This window comes from Antennarius striatus, chromosome 5, assembly GCF_040054535.1.
Source record: "Antennarius striatus isolate MH-2024 chromosome 5, ASM4005453v1, whole genome shotgun sequence".
NCBI classification, from domain to species: domain Eukaryota; kingdom Metazoa; phylum Chordata; class Actinopteri; order Lophiiformes; family Antennariidae; genus Antennarius; species Antennarius striatus.
This window is the reverse complement of record NC_090780.1, coordinates 14359864-14378463: the sequence shown is the minus strand read 5'-3', so window position 1 is coordinate 14378463 and position 18600 is coordinate 14359864. Positions and strand designations below refer to the sequence as shown.

Sequence of the window (18600 nt, the reverse complement as noted above, 5' to 3'; positions counted from 1 at the left end):
CTGCTTATTTCATTTTCTTATTCTGATTTTATTAAAAAAATTACCCATTACTGTTTGTTTTTTTATTACGCATCTTTACACCCATCTTTGATCATTTTTACTTTAGTCTCCACGTGCATTAGTCTTTAAATCTATTTTGACTTATTTTTTCAACATTTGGCAGCAAAGAACTTTGAATGACAAATGATTTGATTGAATTATGCTATGTATGTAAAATTTGACTGACTGACTACAGTAATTGGTCATTTTAAATAATCTCACACAACTGAATTCAGTTTGTGCACACGTTGGTTCTGTTCTCAAAATTCTATACTGATTGAACTGCTTATCAGTTTTGTCCAATCTGCATGATATTCTTTATTTTGAAGCACATTTAAGGTAACAGTTCTGTTTTGAATAATTCACTTCCCTCTGGTCAAACATCCAAAGGCTGCTACATGTGTTCAGATTAAACGACCGTCAGAGTCTAGAGGACACTGTGGAGACGTCTTTCCCGGTTTGCATCCATCCATGTTTAATATGAGGAAATGTGTTTTGTGTGTTCATGTGTCTGTTAAATTGATGTTTGTCTGTAGCCTGTAGTCGTGCGCTCTGATCCAGCGCCCTCCCAGATAAATCAGCGTGGGTGACACAGACGCTCCAGTCGCTGATTGGCTCTACGCTTCACTCAAATCTCTGAACTGTCGTGATTGCTCTCAGACCGGAATGGGCGGCTTGTAAGTTGTGGCTCAGTTAAGTGTCAAGCAGATGAAGAAACAGGTTTTCACTACGGACGAATCTTGTTCTTAATTTGATTGCTGAAAAAAAAACAAGACAAGGAATAAAACAAAACCCTGGGAATACATATATAACCTGGATTTATTCAACACGGTTCCTGTTTCTAAATGGACTCGGACGACAGAAAACTACTTTTGAGACAAGAAACAGATTGCTGCTTATGAATATGATCATTTTGTTTTTGTAAACGTCACCAGCTTTGGAAAGGATGGCCGCTTTCACGAGGAAGATGAAGCAGGTGCTGTGCGTCTTGCTGCCGTGCGTTCTACAGCTGTGCGGCGCGCAGACACAAGGAGGTGCGCTCACACACGCACGCAAACACATACACATACACATACACACACACGCACACATGCACGCGCACGCAAACACATACACATACACATACACACACACACACACACACACATTCTTTTATTACCTAGTCGAGTAAACAATTTTTTTGTGGTTTTCTTTTGACAATTCTCCCGCACACGTGGATTAGAGCCTCTTACTACACTATGTACTCAGATGCAGGAAAACACCTGTCCTCCCTCACAGACCGCAGAGACCAAAACCTGTTTAACACATGTAAAACATGTTTGCTATGAGTCACCTGAACCTCTCCCACAGCTCTGCGTGGGCTTTATCGTGCTTTTCTCAATTGTTTTAAAGGTTTACGATAAAAGATCCCTGTTGATGACCCTCCTGTTGAAAATCTGTGTAAATGCTATAATCTGAAGACTGTTTAGATACTGCTTTTCTCAGTATATTAGGTGGTTGGAAAATACAATATTCAGAAGTAAAGGCAGCAATACCGTGAAACGTAACTGCTTAAATACAAGATGTAATCAGAACACGCAAATATTTTAGGAAAATTCACAAAAACATTGAGAGAATGTCCTCTTTCAATGCTAGACATTGTCAGTTTGTGATGAGTTAATATGTAGGCAGTTCTATCTAGAAAAATGTGTCACATTTAGGGAACTAACAGTTTGCTATATATAATAATTAGTTTATGTAGATCGCAATTTACCAAAATTTGTTCATTTAATTGGTTTATGGTTTGACTTATTATTAAGAAGAAGCAACAAATCCCCAAATTTGGCTTGAATGATTTCAGTTTTTACTGACTTTAGAAGATCATTAAAACAAGTACAAACTAATTTTCTATTTTGAAAGCATGACATGGAAATCAAGTACATCAGTATTGTGCTGAGTTATTTTCCATGACTGACAGTGAGGACATTGCCAGGTGTTGTGATCTGAATCACAGGGACAATGAACTTTGACTTCATGAGCTTGTTGTTGTCAGATATGCATCAGATGAATGTGGTGTTGCTCTGGGTATGAGAAAAACAACGTGAACATGAGATCATCAATCTTTCGCCAGCTGGTACTCAGGTGACACACCAGACAATAGTGATGTGTACCTAAGACATTCTTCTTCATTGTGAAGAGATCTTTATTTGTTATTTTCTATTTCCTAAAAATATTCAAATTAATGAATATTTTCAGGGTTTTCAGCCATTTACACCCTGACTGCTGTTTTCATATGAATGTTTTGTCAAATATTTGTGTCACAGATTCGTATTTATATTCAATCTCAGCGGGACAGTCATTACCAAAACATGGCAACGTTATAAAACAATATAGAAAAAAGTATTTCCAAAGAAAGGTTCAGTTACACAAGTCATCGTGACAAACAAACTCCTATCAGTTTAACCCTTAATGCCTCCGATGTTGATTATGTGATGTGTTAACGGGATACTTTAAGTTTATTCTTTGATTGCATAGCTTTCATGAAAACAACAGATGGTGACTTTTTGCGACAGTACTTTTACAGGTGTGACACCCAAATGACTGATGCGTCAAAAACCAAATATGTTGTCGTTCCTGTTGCTAAAGCATGATGTTATGAAACTTTCCGCAATGATCTGTTCACGGAAACTTTTGAGTCAAAATCCTGTATATTTGAAGAAATAATATCAAGCAGTTCATTTGCACATAAATCCTGGATGTGAACCAGTGAAAACAACTTTAAATTAAAATTTTTATGCACACAGGTGTCATTGTGTTTGCATGATCACTTGCTCGGTATGCAGTAATCTCTGGGAGTCCTGTGCCAAGTTTCTGTTTACCTTGGTGGCTACCACTTTATTGAACTTGTTTATCTCCTCCTACTACCTTCTTTCTTTTCTTTTTCTCTCTCTATGTGTTGAAACCAAGGTAACAAACAAATCAAAGTAAGAGGTGAACCTGATCCCTACTGTTTTCATCATGTGTTAGGTTACAGTTTACTACGAAATACAATGGAATAATTTTTCTTCAACTTTACATGAGTACCTCTTTATACTCGTGACCCTTGTTTTCCCCTTTTTCAAAATAGGGCCATTGTGTGCATGTGTGTGTTGACTCTAAACCCTCCTCCCCATTACTTTTGTGTCCATTATCTATCTGCCAACACTAAAAATCCTGGTTTGACAGAGACAACCCACTCAGCCTGTTGAGACTTTCAGCGACTCCAGTTGTAGCCTGTGCATTGTCAATAGGACTGACATGTCATTTTGTCATTCACTGTATTTCTTATACTCAACCCAGTTTGACCCTCTCTGGATTGCATTGTACTTGAATTATATGTATGCAGTACAGTTTATAATGTGTGGAAGCATCAAGAATGTACATGCACATAGGCTTCACAACTATTTCCCAACTGTTCAAATGTTGCTAAGTCAACAGCTCAAGGCATCCGCTGACAGCCATGACCTGCTGTCTTGGGTTTAAGGTGGGATAGATAAAGTATTTCACCACCAAGAAGATCAAAAACTAGCATTTCAACCAAATGGCTTTTAATGAGCAAAAATATCTGAAAATAAACTGCATGAAACTGACAACCAAATAACCCTGAAGCAATAAAGAAACGCAGATAGTAACTATTCATTAAGAGAGAATGTGCAATTGCTGAAGAGCTATTTTATAAATGTCTTTGCTGTAAAATTGATTGATATAAAAGAGGCTGAAAAACAATACATATTGTCAAACTTTATAAATTCGAGACTGATGCCCAAATAAAAATAATAATAATTACACTTATTGGTATATTATTGGTATATGATTAAAATCTTTAGAAATGCCATAAACTAAAGCGTTTGCTCTGAGCAGCAACAAGATAAGTCCCTCATTGGAGTCCTGACACTGTTGGAGGTGATGACTGATGACATTGTTGAGCTGTTGCTGTTGGTGAATTGACAAGGATGTACATAAGAGCAGTATGAAAGACTCAGAGGCACTGAGATTGAAACACAGCAGTAAGTTGACAGGCTATCACTGAAGAATGTGCTAAATAGATGTGATCAGTTAATTAGAGCTCTTATCTCAACTTACCGCTCAGATAAGTTAAACAGGCAATCAAATAAAACATTATGGTAATGAGAATGGCAGCCTTCAGTTCATTGAAATAGTTTAATATAATAATTTAATAATAAAATATTTGACCAGAAGTGGAAGAGATACAGAAGAAATTTAGCATCATAGACTGGTCCTGGTCTTATTCATGTGGAATATGACCCCTTTGGTGCAGAAAGAACTTGAAGAGTTACTTAAACATCACTGGTTCTGGAACCTACAGTAACCCCTGGAGTGATCTGGCGATCAATTGTCAATAAACTATAAGTTAACTGCCTTTTGTTGAATGTAAGACCTATTGTATGTGCTGACTCATCAAACACCAATTAGATTTTTTTGGGGTTCTTGGAGTTTGAGTGAAGATGGAGAAACTTCTTGGTTTTGAGGATACTGATCTCAACATGAGAGGTGCATTATTAGCGAACGGGTGTTCTAGTCATTGATTAGACATAACAAACACCATGTCTGAGCATAACTTCATTAATTATTATGCTTGGGTCTTCAACTCCTGCCACTGATAGAATTTTTCATTCACTTCAGGGGTAGTTGGGGGCAAGGAATCCGAGTAGAAGGTGTTTGAAGTCTGTATTAAAAAGGTCGATGTTGTGGTCATTTCTGTCTTAGCACCAACAGATACTTCTAGTAAAGAAAGCGGCTAACACGAAGCAGTCTTTGTGACCTTAGTTGGATGTGAACTCTCTTGAAGATGTTGAGAGGTACTGAGAATTAAGTCATCAAACTATATGAAATGTCAGAAAGGGAAGGCGGAGCTTGGCACAGGTTGTGTTCACCTGAAGAGAAGAGTTGCTTCATCACGTGATGGATACTGTCAGGTAGTTGAAAGAACACAATGAAGAGCTCTTACACCCGACTAACATGGAAAGACATCCATATCCTTGACAGAGGTCATTGAGGTTGTTTTTGCTGTTGTTGTGGATCTTCAGTATGAGGTTTCAGGTGTGGATGAAATTTGCCTTGAGATACTGAAGGCTTGACGGTTGTGTAACTGAATTGTTTTGGATGATACTCTTCTATAATATTGGATAGAAGTCAGGGACAGTATTTGTGGAGTAGCCGACCAGAGAACTTTATTCCTGTGTGCTGGAAAGGAGGCTTGGAGTAACTGTGGAATCTCAGAGTACAGTATCTGTTTTGTGGGTGGTTCATGAGAGACTACTCAAACAGTCTCCACATATTTTGTGGATTTGAAGAATATGTTAAACAATGTCTCCTGTGTGGACAGTATTGTAGAAGCACAGGGTAACGTGGTTACTGATACAAACACAAAGCAAGAGTTATGTATTCTAGGTATGCCTCAATTGAATTCTGAAAGCAGACAGTCAGTGTGAGCGTCAGCACCTCCAGTTTGTCACCTCTGGATTGTGAAATATGAACTCAAGGTTCGCAGAAACACAATAAAGTGACACTTACCTGGATTTTCTCTAGCGCAACACACACACACACACACACACACACACACACACACACACACACACACACACACACACACACACACACACACACACACACACGCAAACACACTGTGGCTTTAATAATCATTAGCCTTTTTATACCCTTGTTTTACTCACCTTTTCTTACCCTTGTTGATCCTATTGTCCCTCTGAGCTCTGGTTTGTCTCTGGAATGTTGTAACCGGAATGTGCTTGTGTGTCTCTTATCATTTTTATGCACAGTTAATTTAAAACACTAAATTTTTCAGAAATATTCATTTAATCTACATGTTTTACCTAATACTTAACCTTGCCAGAAATGTTGTCATAATTACCAACAAAAAGTAGTTCTTGCAGGAAAACTGTATGTATAAATATATTGCTGGGGCATATATTTCTGCTGCTGGGGATGTCTTTTATTTTCCTTATAATTCTTTAGTAATGAAATAATTCATCTTAACTTTAGAAAGAGAAGTCTTACATGCAATTATTAAAATGTCAACTAAAAATGTAAATTAGCAATACAGCTTAGTACTGTAAGAAATAATTGTAAAAAATAATTTAAGGTTGACTCTGAAGCAGTTGAACTTGTGTTTTTATCTCTATCGAAGAGGTATCTTCAGGTCTAACAAGAGAACAGATGTTTAAACTTTTCTGAGGTCGCTAACACAATAACAGTCTGAGCTCATACCTTAATAGTTGAATCAAAAGTACTTCGTGTCCTTAAAGACAGAAGTACTATAGGATTTATGAGATCACAATCACAATAACAACCCAACTGTTGAGGTGTGGCATTCGTGACTTTTGTTTTATTATTGACCTCAGAAGAGTTTAAATATCTGTTCTGTAGTTAAACTGAAGAAACCTCTCATACGAGAGGTGAAACGTCTTCAGACCCTAATTAGAAGGTCAGGTTAAGGTTCAGGTCTTCAAGGATTCAGTGTTCTAGGATTTCCATAGATGTGATGAATGAGAATCTAACCAACAGCTGATTATCTTTCATGTCTCTATTTGAGTTTTTCAGCAGGTATAAAATTGTGCATATTAAATTTCATGGTCAAAAGTATGTGAATGCTTAAATGTATACAAAATCAATGATCTGCTATGACAGCCTCCAGTTTTCTGGGAATCCCTGTTAAATAAATAAATGTGGTGGAAAAAAAAAAAAATTCCACCACAACCAAATTCAGAGCAATACAGTACTTGTTTTTTTCCCAGGTTTTATTTGGCCTTATATAACTTCAAGACAGTGGGGAAGACTCCTGTGAACATGAGTGAAAGTAATCTCATCTTTGAATATTTTAGCGTCAGTCACGTCTTTCTTCTTTTTTACCCTCCCTCTCTTGTCTACAAGCTGACATTTGAATAGCAAAGCAGCCTCCAAGTGACGCTGAATGGCTGAACTCCCACACACCATCAACAAGGCCTTATATGTTGGCCTCAGAGAAGAACATGCTCTGTACACAATCCTCAGCTTGTTTCACACTGTTACAGTACATTCATTGTATTTGTGTGTGTAAAACACAGACTTGTAGTAAGTGACACAATAAAACTCTTTGTAAGTGCTTTTCCCACAAAAATCATCAATAGCGTATGCATGGATTTATTTTGTATTGTATTTAGTGAATATTTTTACTTTTCTCCATTGTCACAGCTAAAAACATTATGTGTTTCCTCACCATGTCAGACAAATCACTGACAGCAGTAGCTACAAGAAATAAAACTTTTGCAGTCACTTAGAAAGTGAATTACTTTCTCAGTAGAGAAAAAAATCTTCCATGCAATCCTTGAAGGTTGATCCTGAATCTCTCTGGACTTTTTCTTCAAACCTTAAACAGACGTCCATGTGCCCCAGATTCAATTTAGTGACATTCTGGATGACTGTGAATCTGTATCAACATACAGTTACTTTGAAAAGTAGTATCACAGCCCCGGTCCATGAATTCTTATAATGTTTTATCCGAGCGTATAAAACATTTTCAGTTAGGGATTCAAAGTGTTCTGCCTCAAAGCTTCCTCAGTCCTCTCTGTTTTGGCATTATTATAAATACATGTGAACTAAAACATACATGTCGACTCCGTCATGTCATGTTAGCGGTTACAAAGGTCTGTTGGGTTTTGAATAACTTTTTTTTTTACTCCTGGAATGACTTTCAGAAATTCTCTGTATGTTTTCCATTTTAGCAGGTCTTAAGATTGCTGGCTATTGTGGTTTCACTAAACATTACAAGAAGTACATTTTTTGTCTATCATGATCTTTTGTCTGCAGTTGACTGATATACTGTATATATATATTTGGTGTGTTTGTAAGCATTTAATTAACACACTAATTGACAAGAGTTCTTTCCTTTCATTCCAGTGGTCGTTTGTTCTGGCACGCAGAATGTTCTGAGCACGACAGGAAATTCAGAGATCCAGTACAACCTGATGAAAGAGATGTACACTGGTTGTGAGATTGTGATGGGCAACCTTGAGATTACCATGATGGAGCACACCAGAGATTTCTCCTTCCTGCAGGTGAGATTTTGGCCACAAATGATTTAAAAACAATCAAACTACTGGTCGTCCTACTGAACCACAACGTGTGTCAGTGAGATGAATTGAATATGAACTAGTTCCGACAAGGATATAAATCAACCTGATGTCAGAAACAAAACATGTTCTTAATCACTGTCTGAGGGGATGATGCATTTGTCTCCACTGCACAATAAGCTCTTTCACAGTCCTTTACTAGATCAATAAGAGAACTTCATTTGCAGGGAGTGAGAACACAAGCAAACATAGCTGCTGCCAGGTCATGATTCTGATCAATCACTGTTAACAGCAAGAGGAGAAGCTACTTATTTGTTTAAATTGTGCTCTTTATATTCTTTTACTCTGCAGTCTATCCGTGAGGTGACAGGCTACATTTTATTTGCCGTCAATGAGTTCAGCCGCCTTCCTCTAGACCACCTGCGCGTCATCAGAGGCACCACACTGTATGAAGATCAGTACGCTTTGGCGGTGATGGTCAACTACCAGAAGGATGGACAGCATGGTCTCCAAGAATTGGGGTTGACACACCTTACAGGTACAGGAAGTCACTCAGTGTGTTTAAGTGTGGGAGGCTCGGGGGGGATCAGATAAGGTTCAGGTTGTATGTAACACTTGGCTACTATCAGAGCTCCCACACCCACACAGTGCAGCCGCACCTTCAGAGTTGCGGTTGTCAGACAGCGGCGGTGTGTTTAGTCAGTGATGTGAGGTCCTTGGAATGTCTCAACCGCTCAACTGCCAGTGAAACATGAGCTGCAGCACATTACAATGAGCTCGTACGTACTGTAGTAAACAAGGAATAGCAGAGTTTGATAGGATGAGTCATGGGTTTGCTCAGACATGCTTTGCTATCTCTCTTTCCCAATTTAAATGTTTGTGTACTCCTCACAGAGATACTTGAGGGAGGAGTCAAGATTATCCAGAATAAATACCTGAGCTACGCCTCGCAGGTGAACTGGCTGGACATAGTGAAGGATGGAACAGCAGATATTATGATTGAAAGCAACGGGCCTGATAGTGAGTGGAAAAGATGAGGATTTCACATGAGAATTACCTGCGACTTTAATGTCTTTCATATGCTATAAAAATGTATTGATTATGAAATTCTATATTAGAGGCTTGTAATGAAGCATGTGGAGACGTTCCATGCTGGGGTCCAGGAAATGACACGTGCCAGATCTGTGAGTTACATTAGGATCATTTTTTTCTTCCTGTTAATCATTTTCGTAATGCAGTAATGACCAACAGTTTTTGATTCCAATTTAACTGCATACTGATAAAAATAAAAACGTGCTAAATATTCAGTTAGCTGTTAGCTCACCCTCAATGCGGTGCGCAGCCAACGCTGTTTACGGTAGAGGCGGAGAACTGCTGACCTCGACTGAGGATATGTACGGGCGGTGGAAAGAATACTTCGAGGATCCCCTCAATCCCACTACCATGTCAATAGGGAATGTATCACAAACAAATAAGTGTTTATATTCATTAGTTAGTTTTTTAAATAGTTTTTGTTATATGTTTTAGAACTTTTTATATCTCTAGTGAAAACTTAACACACTCAACTTTCCCTCAGTGACAAAGACTGTATGCGCGCCCCAGTGTAATGGCCGATGCTTTGGTCAAAGCCCAAGCGAGTGCTGCCACATTGAGTGTGCTGGAGGCTGCACCGGACCCCTGGATACTGACTGCTTTGTGAGTCCGCAGCTTCTGTGTGCTTTTATAACACGTGCCGTGTCAAACTAGGAAAATCTCACATATTGATAAATTTAAATGAATAAATTCTATTCAGCTGGTTAAATTTCAGGGTTGTCCTGTCCTTTGCCTCACCCAGTCATCTTTGGTGTAGTTTCAGTAAAACAGAAACATTGTTAGTGGTTTTGTAACATCTATGCTTTTCCTACAGTAAAGACAAGCTCTATAAAACACAAATGGACAAAATTGATCTATTACCTATCTGACTCTGACATGCATGGTGATTTTCAGGCTTGCAAGAACTTCAACAACTCGGGTGCTTGTGTGCCCCTGTGTCCTCAGACCCTCATCTACAACAAGCACACATTCAAACTGGAGCCCAACCCCAATGCCAAGTACCAGTATGGCTCCATCTGTGTGGCCCAGTGCCCTAGTGAGTACACGTGCTGCTTTATGCCCACATGTCCACACAGACATGTGGTATTTATATACCCCCCCATTTCATCAATGGATCTATTATGTTTGAACATCATCTGTATTAAACACCTGTTCCTAAACTGTCGTAGAATGCTCCTTGTATCTTAACCCATTCTTTCCTTTAGCGTGTTGACATCACTTATTTATGCTATTTGGCTTCTTTTTTCAGCAAACTTTGTGGTGGATGGCAGCTCATGTGTGAGTAGTTGCCCGTCAGATAAAATGGAGGTAGAGAAAAATGGAATGAAAAGATGTGAACCCTGTGGAGGCCTCTGTCCAAAAGGTAAAAACATTCTACATCTACTTCTTATGTCATTCAGTACTTATTTATACTTCTGAGATAGAGTTAACCTTCCTCTGTGATCAGCAGTGATTCAAGGATTATAGTAACTTCTGAAGTAGCATAAGTAAAGTAGCATAAGTGTACTACTGTAGTTCACTGAACTGTACTGAGAATTTAATTGTGGATTGCGAGCTTTGTTTTACAAATTTTAAGTCTAAAAAAATTAGAGCTGTAAGATTTATCATTCACTTTTTACCTCTACTCATTTTAGCTGACTTTATGTCTATGTTTCTTTTTCTTCCTCTTATTCTTCATGGTCTTTTCAGCTTGCCACGGCACAGGAAGTCCAACCAGACAAACTGTTGATGCTCTTAACATAGATAGTTTCATAAACTGTACCAAGATCCAAGGCAGTCTGCACTTCTTGGTGACTGGGATCCAAGGGTAAACTCCTAATAGCTGACATTTATATGATACAGCCACTTATTCAAGCCATTCACTTTGGTTTTATTTATTATGCTTTTCTCCTTTCTCTTTTCTCTCTGTTCACAGTGATGATTACAATGATGTGCCAGCTCTTGATCCGGAGAAACTGAAAATCTTCAACACTGTGAGAGAGATTACAGGTGAGTTGTGTGTGAGCGTGCGTGCGTGTGTGCGTGTGTGTCCATCTCTATGTTTGCAGCATCATCAGTGTCTTCCATTTCAGACATCCTCAGTATCCAGTCATGGCCTACAAACATGTCTGACCTGTCAGTCTTCTCCAACCTCCAAACAATTCAGGGCAGAACACTTTACAAGTGAGTATATGGGGTTTTTTTTTTTTTTCCTGTGATAAAACATAGTTTGATTTTCCCTTAATGGACTGCACGGTGGCGCAGTGGTTAGCGCTGCCGCCTCACAACACGCCGGACCCAGGTTCGAGTCCCGCTCTGTGCCCACCGCATGCTCTCCTTGTGTCTGCGTGGGTTCTCTCCGGGTTCCCCAGCTTCCTCCCACCTCCATGCGCTTCAGGTTGATTGGCAGTTCCGAATTGCGCGTAGGAATGAGTGTGTGTGTGTGTGCATGGTTGTATGTCTTTGTGTGTGGCTCCGCGGTGCATTGGCGTCGTGCCCGGAGTGTCCCCTGCCTCACGCCCTATGCCGCCGAGATAGGCTCCGGCTCACCGTGACCCGCTGCGGCGGATACAGCGGTGGTAATCTGAAGATGACTGACATGACTGACTGTGATCAGGTTGCTATCATGTTTTTATCTTTCATTGCACTGCAAACGAACCTTGAATAACTTGTGTCTGATTGTCTTTTTGGATCTTTTATCTCCTTCTTCCCACATGTTTACACCATTTAGAGGAGTGAGCTCTAGAAGGTAAATATTTCATATGCCCCCTTTATCTTCCTCTTCATGCACATTTCATTTTGAAATATTTTTTCTAATAATAATTCTAATCTTTGGTTTGTCTGATTGAACTGGTGGTGGGAACACATCTTTGTTAAGATACATTTCTTCGTGCCATTGGTCTTTTGAATAAAGATAGGATTTGGCTGCTAAACTGTGGAGTTACTTGTTTTAATCATATTTATTGAGGCTGGAAAAGTTCATATTAATAAAGGCAATTTATGTCAAAATAATAGCATGGGCTTGGTCGTTTTGTATTCCTTTTTAAATTTCACATGGGCAATAAGAATTGGGGCTTTCAGATATTTTATTTTTAATGTTTGTAAATTGAGACAAGAAATAAAGGTCAAGAAGAAATTAAAGAGTGATTTTCTTAAATTTATTTGTATTTTAAACCACACTGCTTCATATATTTGTCCTACCATTAATTCCACATTGATGTAATGCCTGTTATTCCAGGGGTTACTCTCTCCTGGTGATGAAGATCCCCTCTTTGACCTCCCTCGGATTGCACTCACTCCAGACAATAAATGATGGCGGTGTCTACATAACAGGAAACAAGAAGCTCTGCTACCACGACACCGTCAACTGGACGCGTCTCTTCAGTAGCAGCTCCCGGCCACAGCGACGCCAGAAACACATTGATATCAAGGAGAACAGACCAAGAAATCAGTGTGGTGAGAGACAATGAATCATTTGCAACCAGTCAGTGTAGTCAGTGTCTATTATGATGTGGTATTTCACAATTATTTTTACTCTTACAGTTAATGAAGGCCATGTGTGTGACCCTCTATGCTCCTCTGATGGCTGCTGGGGTCCGGGTCCAAATCAGTGCCTGTCCTGTAAGAAATATAGTAGAGGAGGAACCTGTGTGCCAGACTGCATGTTCCTGACTGGGTCAGTTTTTATAAAACAATTAATAACATGTAAAGTGCTCAAATATTTGCCTTAATGTGAATAATGATGACGTGGTGAAGTTGTTTCAATTATCTAGGCCTTATCGGAAACCTTTTGCAATAGTCATAAAAAGTTAATAACTTTTCACCCTGAATACAGGGAGAGGCGGGAGTTTGCTACCCAATCAGGGGAGTGTATGCCATGCCACCCTGAGTGTAAGGTTCAGGAAGGGAAGGAGACCTGCACAGGACCGGTAGGACTTTTTGTTTTCTGTGGGTGTGTTGCTGCCCTCTTAAGGCACGACAGCAGATAGAGTTGTGCTCCATCTTGCCACCGACATTGTGCTATTTCTTTTTCTGTTGCTTTGCTTTTATCAATCAAACCATCATTCTTCTTTTAAGGGAGCAGATCAGTGTGTTGCATGTGCCAGTCTGCAGGATGGTCCACACTGTGTTTCATCCTGTCCAGAGGGCGTGATGGGAGGAGAGGAAGTCATCTTTAAATACCCCAACAAGCAAGGCCACTGTGAACCCTGTCACATCAACTGCACTCAAGGGTAAGGAATGAGGAGAGTTCTTTCTGTGTTTTCATGCATATCTTTATGTCTATTTGAAATTCAACTCAGCTCTGTCTTTTATGTTTAGGTGCTATGGTCCAGGTAATGGAGACTGTGTTGGGACATCTCGATACATTTCTGGGTAAACTGCTCCTCTCAATGCTCCAATCGTTAAACAATTGAGATTTTTTTATTCTGTATCAGCTGCTGACAATATGATGCTTCTTCTTCTTTTTCATTGGTTATTAGACAAGCCACGACAGCCATTGTGCTGGGAGTTATTGCCCTCCTTTTTACCTCATTCTCTGTGTTCATTCTGGCTGTTCTGTACCGCCGAAGTCTTGCCATTCGTCGCAAACGAGCTATGAGGAGATACATGGAAAGCGGAGAGGTCAGTTGGAGTGTGATATCTTCATGTTGCCTTTACATTACCACTAGTTAGATAGATAGATAGATAGATAGATAGATAGTTATTAACATATACTCTATGTGCCCATACAGAGCTTTGAGCCTCTCGATCCTGGAGAGAAAGGAAATAAAGTCCACGCTCGAATCCTAAAGCCCACCGAGCTGCGTAAGATCAAGCTGCTGGGTAGGGGAGTGTTTGGATCGGTCCATAAGGTAGGGATAATTGTCAGTGCAATCTTGTTCTTACACAATAGCTACATATTTAAAAAATTATAAATGTCTCTTTCTTATCTCACAGGGTATTTGGATTCCTGAGGGTGATACAGTGAAGCTTCCTGTGGCCATAAAGGTGATTCACGATCGTACTGGCCGACAGACCTTCAATGAACTTACAGATGTAAGAAAACATCCTTAAATATACTTACCTAGACTTGATATCTTTAGATGTTTATTTTCCTTTTACCATGGTATTGTGATTGGAATCTATTTTGACTGCTTCAACTCTTAGATCGCAACAGTTGAATTTAATGAATATAAGTGAACATTGGACTGTTAAATGTGTGTATTTTATCTCTAAAAATGCTCAAATAATAATTCAATCTAATGTTTCTCAACAGCACATGATGACACTAGGAAGCTTGGACCACATGAACATTGTCAGAATCCTGGGGATCTGTCCTGGAGACAGCTTGCAGCTTGTCACACAACTCAGCAGTCAGGGATCCTTGTTGGAACATGTCAAGAACCGCAAGAACAAACTCAGCCCACAGAGGCTGCTCAACTGGTGTGTCCAAATAGCAAAGGTAAAAGACCAAACTTTTTTTTTGCTTATATGAATATTCACAAAGGATCTGGATATTCAAGTGAGAGACGAGGCATTTGAAAGCATTTCATTCTCTCTTCAGGGTATGTACTACTTGGAGGAGAACAGGGTGGTCCATAGGAACCTTGCAGCCAGAAATGTGCTCTTAAAGAATAACTACACTGCACAGATATCAGACTATGGCATTGCAGATCTGCTTTACCCTGATGACAAGAAGTATTTCTACAATGAGTTCAAGGTCCGTAGCCTAGCAGAAAAAACACAATTATAATGCCTGGCAGTACATGAAATCTAAATATTAAACCCCACAGCAATGAATCATTAGACTTTTGGGTGGAAGGAGGGGTGTGGGGGGTGGAGGGCGACAGTAAATGTATCTTTGGCAATTATCTTGCATTCTTAGTTATTGTGAAAGTCACTCTTTCTGTTATACATTTCTGTTTACATTCAGGCACCAATCAAATGGATGGCCTTAGAGAGCATCCTGTTTCGTAGATACACACATCAGAGTGATGTCTGGAGTTATGGTCAGTTTTAAGTTAACAATTCATTAAATACTGAGTGTTTGAAGGTGTCCTGAACTGAAGGTGTGACTCACCGCAATTTTAGGTGTGACAGTATGGGAGATGATGTCAAATGGTGCAGAGCCATACAGCACAATGCGCCCACTGGAAGTTCCTGATCTATTGGAAAAAGGCGAGCGTCTGTCCCAGCCTCAGATTTGCACCATCGACGTCTACATGGTCATGGTTAAGTGTGAGTGCCATACTTCTGTCCTTGTTTCAATATATGCTATACAGCCATGTTAACGTTTGTCTGTTGATCAGTCATTGTTAACTTTTCTCAGACTTTAATGCCAAATACCTTTAGGGGGTCCCAGACCTTTGATGTTATGTAAATGATCTCAGCAATTATTCCATGCACTGTCATAACATTTTGTAAAACACATTTATCACTAGAGGATTAATGCCACAGACTGGTGATCTCTTATATTTGTACCACTATAACATCCATTTGAGGGGTCAGAATAAAACATAAAAATGTGTTGATCTACGTTCTCTTACACCGTATATATATATATATATATATATACATATATATATATGTCTGTATGTGTGTATTTCAAGTACAACATTGAAGGAAGTGCTACATATCATTCATACTTAGCATTGTTAAGTGTTAGCATTGTCTTTGTTGTGGTCATGGCCGTTACACTTTGTATAGTTGTACATCAGAAATGTTAGCATATTCCGAGACTCTTTATGTGCATCAGTCAAAACCACATAGAACTGAACAGCATCCATTCACTCTTGTTTTTTATTTCCAGGCTGGATGATTGATGAGAATGTTCGTCCAACATTCAAAGAGCTGGCAAATGAATTTACCAGAATGGCCAGAGACCCTCCTCGCTACCTGGTGATCAAAGTAAGGAAGTCTGTCAGTTTGTACAGCACTGATGACCTCCTGTGGTCGGAACGGTCTACTTACTGTGGAGTACAAGAATACAAGCCACACAATTAACAATGTCTTACCTCTTTCTATCAGGAGGACTGCAGCCAACAGGACACAGCCCCAGACGAACTTGCTCAGCGAAGTGCAGACCTAGATGACCTAGACGATCTAGACATGGCAATGGCAAATGAGGATGAGGAGGTGGAAGATGGCACAACTCAAGCCTCACATTACATATCTCCATCCAGGAGCCTCAGTCGCATCCCTCAATTAGACTGCAACAGAGTAAGAGTCACCACCTTAATGTCAATGCCATTATCATGTGATAAAATCCTTCTCTGTTACTTCTTGGATCCAAATATCGTTTCTGTTTGTTTGTTTGTTTTGTAAAGTTGGCTCCACCATGCACAGCAGGATATTTGCCTATGAACTCAGGTGTTGACAACCCAGGACAGGTGGCTAAAACATCAACATTATCCTAATGCACATTTCCCACATTTGTTATTTTAACTACAGTAAATGGGTCTGGTTGTGTTTTCAGGCCTCGTGGCAGTCTCGCTCTCGACTTGACTCAGCACTCACTATGTCTGAGAGCTCAGAAGGCTGTGGTACAGCAGTGGAGCTAGAGATGGGTGAGGAATATTCTCTGCCAGAGAGTCTGAAAGAACAACATCATCGGGAGGACAGCGCGTACGTGTCACAAAGAGATAGCCTCTCTGCTGGGCCGCCAGAGACTCCATCACCAGAGATGGAGGAAGAAGATCAGAATGGTTATGTTCTTCCAGGAGACAGCCCAGAGCGAGGTGATTTTGTTTGTTTTGAAGAAATAATAACAATTTACTTGAGTCTAACATTGTAGGAAATAACATAATATGATATAATGCACTTACGTAATTAATATCAAGTGTTACAAAGAGGCGCCCTTGTGCTAAACAGATACAACTAAAAAAATTTTGGAGAATACTTCCATCATGTCCAACTAACTACATTTTGTAAACTTTCTTTTACAAACTGTCTTTTCCAGAAACCCTTCTTCCAACATCTCGAGTCATTCATGGCAGAATGGGAAAGTCCCGTTCAACCAGCCTGCTGGATGACCCAGAAGATGAAGAATATGAATATATGAACAAGCAGGCATCTGTAGCACCTGTCTTGCCTCGACACAACAACTATCGGCCGAAGAACAAGCGCCGCACCTCCTCCATGTCATCGCAGGCGACAGCATGTTCAGGTGACGCCTTGCTGTCGGTGGAGGTCAGAGGGAGTCACACGAGAAGCGATCACAATTCTGATTCAGACCAGCAGGGATCTGATGAAGTCAAATATGAATACATGGACATCAGGGGGAGTGAAAAAGATGAAAGTCCACCAGCACATGATCCTCCTCTGACACCAGTAAAGATGTGCAAAGAGGTGAAGGCTAACAATGCGGATGAGGAGGAAGAGGAGGATGAATATGTAGGGGAGAGTGTCTATCATTATACGAACAGACAGCCAAAGCTGCGAAAAGCTCTTCAAGACATGAAGGAGCCAAAGATACAGGTAAGGGATGAGGGTGAGGCTTATGAGTATGAAGACATGGACTGCTTTTCGACCATACAGCCTGGAGATGCAGTGGTGTATCAGAACGTGCAGATGAAAGTAGATCGAAGCGGCGGGGACAGATATCAGTCAGGGTTTGAACCTTACATCAAAGTACGAGCTGGAGTCGGGGTTGGAGATTCTGCAGCTGCTGACAGATCTTTTGACAATCCAGACTACTGGCACAGCAGAATGTTCCTGAAGACCAAAGCAGTACCTACATGAACAATATTTTTAATCTCATGAACTTCCCTCTGAGATGAAGGACATGAAGGACCCAAAATGCAATCAAAACCCACGTTTGTAATGTAGCCTACAACACAAATTTAAAAAACACAACAAGTGTGACTTTTTTCACAGCTTCGTTGACTGTTACCGGTTTACATTATATTTTGTATTTAGGCCTGTAGTTTGAGGCATTATCAGAAATAACAGCACTGAGTGTTGAAAACATTTAAGGAAAATGGACACATTCCAAACTACATATTTTTCTGTTTACATTTTGCAATGAATAAAGGTTTTTTTTTTTTTAGATTTTGATGCTCTTTTGTTGATTGTATATGAAATACATTTTCTACTCAATAAATATATTTCAAATAACTATTTTGTGGTGCCAACCTATTATTTTACCACTGGTAAAGGTTATGTCAAGCCTTGCCCTGACCTTTGACTCATTTTATTTTGCTACTAAGTGAGTGTGGTGTGGGTGGTTTGTTGTCTGATGCATTGCTTGCAAGTTTGACACAGAAAAACAATGTTGGCCGAAGACAAAAGAATGCATGAATAGACAATGTAATGCAAAACCTCTTTTGACAGAACCCCTGAGTTAAGATAGCAGGACAATAAATGTTGACCTGCCGGTGTGTGGTTTCTGGGTGCTAGAGCTCTA

General features: G+C 39.7%; 1 protein-coding gene across 1 annotated transcript; it reads left to right on the top strand.

Annotated features, from left to right (window-relative positions):
* The first annotated feature begins 715 nt into the window (after positions 1–715).
* Positions 716–18302, top strand: erbb3a (erb-b2 receptor tyrosine kinase 3a). Its single transcript, XM_068315384.1, has 29 exons — positions 716–1073; positions 7972–8129; positions 8496–8682; positions 9039–9164; positions 9263–9328; positions 9721–9839; positions 10131–10272; positions 10486–10599; positions 10926–11043; positions 11152–11225; positions 11309–11399; positions 11947–11964; positions 12454–12671; positions 12759–12891; positions 13051–13144; positions 13293–13447; positions 13536–13589; positions 13697–13838; positions 13949–14068; positions 14154–14252; positions 14473–14658; positions 14761–14916; positions 15130–15205; positions 15288–15434; positions 16006–16103; positions 16224–16415; positions 16523–16585; positions 16672–16933; positions 17155–18302. Exons 1-29 carry the CDS (start codon positions 986–988, stop codon positions 17934–17936), a joined length of 4278 nt encoding a protein of 1425 aa, XP_068171485.1. The 5' UTR covers positions 716–985; the 3' UTR covers positions 17937–18302.
* Positions 18303–18600: the final 298 nt, after the last annotated feature.